The 7,739-nt window shown below is 38.2% G+C and overlaps 1 protein-coding gene across 1 annotated transcript in view; it reads left to right on the plus strand.

Annotated features, from left to right (window-relative positions):
- ABCB5 (ATP-binding cassette, sub-family B (MDR/TAP), member 5) overlaps nt 1-7,739 on the plus strand; it is a 118,318-nt gene that overhangs the window by 31,033 nt on the left and 79,546 nt on the right. Inside the window, exon 13 of the mRNA XM_010848835.1 lies at nt 6,259-6,429. Within this exon, the coding sequence (XP_010847137.1) occupies nt 6,259-6,429 (171 nt within the window). The remainder of the gene's footprint in view (nt 1-6,258; nt 6,430-7,739) is intronic.

The raw sequence follows: 7,739 nt of genomic DNA on the forward strand, positions 1-7,739 counted from the left end.
AAGTATTGGAGTTTCAGCTTCAGCCTCATTCCTTCCAAAGAACACCCAGGACTGATATCCTTTAGAATGGACTGGTTGGATCTCCTTGCAGTCCGAGGGACTCTCAACAGTCTTCTCCAACACCACAGTTCAAAAGCATCAATTCTTCAGCGCTCAGCTTTCTTCACAGTCCAACTCTACATCCATACATGACCACTGGAAAAACCATGGCCTTGACTAGATGGACCTTTGTTGGCAAAGTAATGTCTCTGGTTTTGAATATGCCATCTAGGTTGGTCATAACTTTCCTTCCAAGAAATAAGTGTCTTTTAATTTCCTGGCTGCAATCACCATCTGCAGTGATTGGAATATTACTCAGCCGCAAAGAGCAATGCATTTGAGTCAGTTCTGATGAGGTGGATGAACCTAGAACCTATTATTCAGAATGAAGTGAGTCAGAAAGAGAAAGATAAATACCATATTCCAACACATATATACAGAATCTAAAAAAACGGTATTGAAGAATTTATTTACAGGGCAGCAATGGAGAAACAGACATAGAGAATAGACTTATGGACATGGGGAGAAGGGAGAAGAGGGTGAGATATAAGGAAAGAGTAACATGGAAACTTACATTACCATATGTAAAATTGACAGCCAACAGGAATTTGTTATATGGCTCAGGAAACTCAAACAGGGGCTCTGTATCAACCTAGAGGGGGTGGGATGGGGAGGGACATGGGAGGGAGGTTCAAAAGGGAGGGGATATATGTATACCTATGGCTGATTCATGCTGAAGTTTGACAGAAAGCAACAAAATTCTGTAAAGCAATTATCCTTCAATAAAAAAATAAATTAAAAAGAAAAATAAATAAATAAATACCATTAATCCTTCTGTGATGTGCTTAGTCACTCAGTCATGCCCAACTCTTTGCGACCCATGGACTGTAAGCCCACCAGGCTCCTCTGTCCATGGGGATTCTCCAGGCAAGAATACTGGAATGGGTTGCTATGCCCTCCTCCAAGGGATCTTCCCAACCCAGGGATTAAGCCCAGGTCTCCTGCATTACAGGCAGATTCTTTACCATCTGAGCCACCAGGGAAGCCAACTATGATACACACATATTTTTTAATTAATATGTTAGGATTAACTGATACTTGCTAGCTTTTCCCCATGAACAGCTATAAAACGGACTAGAATATATGAGGCATAGGACAATTGTTCCCAGGCATTAGATAAGCGGTAGCACAAAACTATGATTCCTGAGAGAAAGGAAACTTTTGAAGAAAGTCCATGAATGTCCAGCATGCTTCCTGGGAACAAATTATGACCCCATCACATCTCTGTAAAATGGAATTTAAAGAGAACATGTCAGTCCCACTGAGGATAGAATTTCAGGGCAGCTTAAGAAACTGAAGAGCCAAAATAAAAGAGCTGTGGACATGGCGGTGGGGGGGGGGGTGGAGCAGATGACCATGTAAGCATCCTTCCCTTCTCGGATATAAGATTACCCCTGGCTTACAGGAGAGCAGCTGCTACAAAGCTATAGTAGAGCAGAGATACTCAAAGTCAGGCAGTGTGGTGGAGCTGTTGAAAACACAACCCAGCCAGAGTAGAGAGGTCAGTCACATTAACACCTCTTTATACCTCAGGCATATAGCTGAGACACCAAAAAAAAAAAAAAAAAATCACACCTTAGAAGTAAAGACCACACCTTAGAATAAGGCTGACTCTAAATAATCTGCTCTAACAAATCCTAAAACCAAGTGATGACAAGACCCTAAAGGAGACAGAACTTGTATATTAGGTCCTGACAAGTTTTGAGGCTTTCTTTAAATGAGGAAGCTCCAGGTGATGGTGAAGGACAGGGAAGCCTGGCGCGCTGCAGTCCATGGGGTCGCAAAGAGTAAGTGACTGAACAACAACAGATTTACCACAACAAAGCATAAAACCAGGATGATCAGTTAATATTTGAATTGCCTAGGAGAGTTAAAGGGCTTCCCAGGTAGTGCTAGTGGTAAAGAACCCACCTACCAGTGCAGGAGACGTAAGAGACGCAAGCTCGATCCCTGGGTTGAGAAGATCTCCTGGAAGAGGGCACGGCAACCCACTCCAGTATTCTTGCCTGAAGAATCCCAAGGACAGAGGATCCTGGTGGGCTACAGTCCATATGGTCGCAAAGAGTTGCACATGACTGAGGCAACTTAGCAAACACACATGCATATGAGAGTAAAATCAACATTTTCCTCAGAAGAAAACAGAACTGAGTCTCTTCAGCATATTATGCATAGATTTCAATATATATTCTACAATATCTAGATGTGCCAAGAAACAGGGAACCATGATCCATAGGCAAATAAAAAAAAACACCCATAATCTCAATGTTTATTCACTTAAGCAAAATTTCAAGGGACTTCTGTATCAGTCCAGTGGTTAAGACTTCCCCTTCCAGTGCAGGGGGTTCAAGTTCGATCCCTGGTCAGGAAGCTAAGATCCCACATGCCTCAGGGCCAAAAAACGAAAAACATTAATAAAAGAAGAAGAAAGAGCAATATTATAACAAATTCAATAAAGACTTTAAAAATGGTTCACATCAAAAAAATCTTTAGGGCTTCCCTGGTGGCTCCGTTGTAAAGAATCCACCTGCCAATGCAGGAGACCTGGGTTTAATCCCTGGTCTGTGAGGATCCCACATGACTTAAAGCAACTAAACCCATGCACCACAACTATTGAGCTTGTGCTATAGAACTACTGAGCCCTCCCGCCGGAAATACTGAAGCCCATGTGCCCTAAAGCCCATGCTCAGCAACAAGAGAAGCCACCGCTATGAAAAGCCTGCACACTGCAACTAAAGAAAAGCCCACACAGCAATGAAGACCCAGCACGGCCAAATAAATAAATAACACTATTTTTTTTTAATCTATTATTTTTAAGTCTTTTTAAAAAGTTTCCAAAAAAATTTCAAAATGCATGAAGCAAAAACAATACATCTGAAAGGAAAAACAGGCAAATCCACAATTTTAGCTGAAGACTTTAATACTTGATAGAACAAGTAGGCAAAAGATCTAAGGTTATAGACAACCTCAACAATACTATCATCCAACTAGATATAACTGATATTTATAGACAGTTTCACCCAATAACAGCATAAAACATTTTTCTTAAGTGCATGTGGAATGTTCACTTAGATAATATTCTCGACATTGAAAGAAAAAATGTTTATAATTTCAAAGGAAACATACAAAGTATGTCCTTGGGCCATAATAGAATTAAAATGTAGACATCAATAACAGAAATATACCTAGAAAATCCAAAAATATTTGCAAATTAAAGAACCTACTTCTAAATAATATATGGTGCAAATAGGAAGTTTCAAGAAAAATTAAAAACTTTTGAAGTAAAATGAAAACAAAAGGTATCTGTATTTGTGGAATACACTTGATCTTTCAACAACATGGGTTTGAATTGTACGTATTCACTTATACAGGAATTTTTTCCAAAAAATACATACTGTAGCACTACATGACCCCCAGCTGGTGGAATTCAAGGATGTGGACACAGAGGACGGATTGTAAAGTTATACTTGGATTTTTGACTGGATGGGGGTTGGTGTTCCTAGCACCTATGTTGTTCAAGGATCAACTGCTTTAAGAGAAACTTACAGTATCAAGTGCTTACTTGAGAAAAGAAAAAGATCTAAAATCCATTAACTGAGTTTGCATCTTGAGAAACTAGAGTCAGAAGAGCAAATCAAATGCAAAGCAAGTAGAAGAGAAATAATATAGACTAGAGCAGAAAACAGTGAAATTAAAAACAGAAAACATTAGAAATAGTCACTGTGAAACTAAAAGCTGATTCCTTAAAAAGATCAGTAAAATCAGTAAAACTATAGCAAACCTGATGAAGAAACAAAAAAGAGAAGAGAAATTATGAATATTAGGGATCAAAGAAGGTACATCATTGTTAATCCCAAAGACATTAAAAGGTTGATATAGGAATACTACAAATAAAGATATGCCTGTAATATTGACAACAGAGAAGAGGTTCTATTCCCTGAAAGACACAAACCACAAAAACTCACTCAAAAAGAAGTGGATAGGTAACCTTAATAAGACGTATAACTACAAAAAAAATAAACTGGTTCTCAGAATAGTAGCAACAACTACAAATGAAATTAAAAGTGGCATTCACAATAGCATTAAAAATATAAAATAGAATAAATATAATGAAAGATCTGTAAATCTTCTATGTGAAAACTATAGAATGCTGCTTAGAGAAATTAAAGAATACCTAAATATAATAAATAAGATGTATCTTATTCATTGATTTAGAGGTTGAATATTTTTAAAGATATGCATTCTCCCCAAACCAATCTATAAATTTAATGCTATCTCAATCAAAATCTCAGCTGTCTTTTTCATGTGCAGAAGTCAAGAAGCTGATTAAAAAATTTACTTAGAAATCTAAAGAACCAATAATAGTCAAAACAGTTGTGGAAAAAGAACAACAGAACTGGAAGACCTACAATAGTTAATTTTAAGACAGCAATTAAGACAGTGATAATTACCTAACAGCGAGTTTCCCAGGTGGCTGATGGAAATGCAAGACACATAGGAGATGCGAGTTCGAACTCTGGGTTGGAAAGACCCCTGGAGTAGAAAATGACAACCCACTCCAATATTCTTGCCTGGAAATTTCCAAGGACAGAAGAGCCTGGCAGGGTACAGTTCATGGGGTCGCCAAGGGTAAGACACAACTGAGCATACACAGGCATTGACATAGCAATGGACGTGTAAGTCAGTGGAACATAACAGAGTCTAGAAATAGACCCACATATATCTAGTGAATTGACTTTTGATAAAGCCAGTGTAATTCAGGGGGAGAGAAGAAAGTCTCTTCAACAAATGGTGCTGGAAAAATTGGATATCCATGTGTTAAAAAGAAAGAAACGTGGCCCTTACCTCATACTTTATACACATAATTTACCATGAATCCCAGACCAAATGAAACTTAAGCCATCAAACTTCAAAAATAAGTGCACACTCTGTGATTCTATTTATGTGAAATTGTAGAACTAGCAAAATTAATTTATAGTGATAAATATCAAATCAGTGGTACCTGAGGCAAGGTGTGGGTTTTGACTGGAAAGGGTCATTTGGAACCTTTCTAGGATGAAGGAAATTTTCTGTTTTTATTTGGGTGGTAATAACATGGATACATGCATTTTTCAAAACTCATACAACTATTCTTTTAAAACAGGTGCATTTTATCATGAAAAATTATTCATCAATAAGGTGTGTGTGTGTGTATATATATACTTTTTTTTTTTAATGTGGGGCTTCCCAGATGGTGCTAGTGGTAAAGAACCTCCCTGCCAGTGCAGGTTATCCCTAGGTCAGGAAGATCCCCTGGAGAAGGACATTACAACCCACTCCAGTATTCTTGCCTGGAGAATCCCATGTACAGAGAAACCTTGCAGGCTATTGCCCATAGGGTTGCAAAAAGTCAGACATGAATGAAGCGACTTAGCATGCACATTTTTAATGTAAAGGTCAAACTCTAGAAGTTAAAAGTTTAGAAATAGTATTTGAAAGTAAGTCCTTGAAGAAATGAAGTTTGTATCAGGGAGTTAGCACAATAGAGTATTACTAATTATGCTTCATTAGTTCTAGAAATTACCTCCAACTTCAAATATCTAACAATATATACTTTCTTAAAGATATATGTATCAAAAAAGAGTAAAAGAAGGCCCAAAAAGTCTCCCAAGATTGAAAAAACGTTTTGAGGAAGAAGTTTGTTTTTGCAGTAATCTTTTTCATACTATTTTTCAGAATATAAAGGAAATTATGGGTAATACATTAAATTACTAATAAATAATTTAAATAATAAATTATTTGTACTACAGTGCACTACAGTGCATTATAAAAGTGTCTTTAAAACTTTGAAAATTGGTTCAAATTATTGTTAATCTTCCTTAAAATCCTAGATTATGCTAAATCATAGATCAAATACTATCCAGGCTGTAGCAGTGATTAATCTGGCATTAAAACACAACTATCTGGGGGAGAATGAATTCACATATATATATGACTGAGTCCCTTTGCTTTTTGCCTGAAACTGTTAACAACATTGTTAATCGGCTATACCCCAATACAAAATAAAAAGTTCAATAAATAAATAAATGAGAAAAAAAATCCACAACTGTGACTGCCATTTCCTGTTCTAATCATCTGACCATGCTGCCTTCTGTTTCTGTTTTCTTTCCTAATTTTCATTAGAAATTTAATACCTTGGTAGGGGAAAAAGGAACTCAAATGAGTGGAGGACAGAAACAGAGAATTGCAATTGCTCGAGCTTTAGTTCGAAACCCGAAGATTCTGATCTTAGATGAGGCTACGTCTGCCTTAGATACAGAAAGCGAATCAGCAGTTCAAGCTGCACTGGTGAAGGTAAGTAAGCAGACTCATTATTTTAATATTCTTGGTTCAGCATAATTTTTAAATACAAGGAAGTATGGCTCCATAGTGGATTATTTATTTATTTCAGAGCCCTCCTTCAGTTATGAATGCAGAGTGTTCATCCTTGTAAAAACTTCTATAATGTTTATAGGAAGTGAATTGGAGAAGAAAAGAAGATGCTATGCTTGGTGTTAACAATATATATGAGGCTCATAACCAAGCAATCATCCCATATATACAGGTCTACATCCCATTCCAACAGGTCTGCACTTTCCACCCCCCCAAGGTAGCTCCATACCCCTACCACAATTATAATCACATCCACCCTTTGTCTCTTCCACATACAGCTATGGGGTTCTCTTCTCTGACCACTTTTTCCTCTCTAGGGTAATCCCAGAGTACTCATTTTAATTTCACTTCAAGTGGAGAAGCATACCGTGTAGTTTGCCTTGACCTTGAACCATCCTCCTTCAACAGCCCTAAGGCCCTCATGCTGCCTTCCTACTCACTGTGTGGATGCGTGCTAAGTCGCTTCAGTCACGTCCGACTCTTTGAAACCCTATGGACTATAGCCTGCCAGATTCCTCTGTCCGTGGGATTCTCCAGGCAAGAATACTGGAGTGAGTTGTCATGCCCTCCTCCAGGGGACCTTCCCAACCCAGGGATTGAACCCACATCTCCCACAGCTCATGCATTGCTGGTGGATTCTTTACTGCTGAGTCAACAGGGAAGCACCCTACTCACTACAAGCTGCTGAATATGCTTCGTGGCCACAGTGCAGAATTGGCCTTACACCAAAATGCACTGCATCTGGGAAGGTAGTTAGTGGTGGTAATGTGAAAAACCATAGAATACTTTTTCCAATAACCAAACCCTCTTTGATATCATGGTTTTCAAACCCTTTAGAAGGCTTAATAGCACTTTTTACTTTGTGCTTCTCTAAAAATTGGTTGTGTTTTTCTAAGAAAATCACAGACTTTTTCTTTTTAAATACTGATTTAGCATGACTAGAAATAGATACTGGCAACCAGAGTCCCAACTGATTATTGAAAAATCTATTACTTACTATTCAGTTCAGTTCAGTCACTCAGTCATGTCCGAATCTTTGTAACCCCATAAATTGCAGCACACCAGGCCTCCCTGTCCATCACCAACTCCCAGAGTTCACTCAGACTCATGTCCATTGAGTCGCTGATGCCATCCAACCATTTCATCCTCTGTCATCCCCTTCTCCTCCTGCCCCCAATCCCTCCAAGCATCAGAGTCTTTTCCAATGAGTCAACTCTTCCCATGAGGTGGCC

Source organism: Bison bison, unplaced genomic scaffold, assembly GCF_000754665.1.
Source record: "Bison bison bison isolate TAMUID 2011002044 unplaced genomic scaffold, Bison_UMD1.0 scf7180017864275, whole genome shotgun sequence".
Classification (NCBI taxonomy): Eukaryota; Metazoa; Chordata; class Mammalia; order Artiodactyla; family Bovidae; genus Bison; species Bison bison.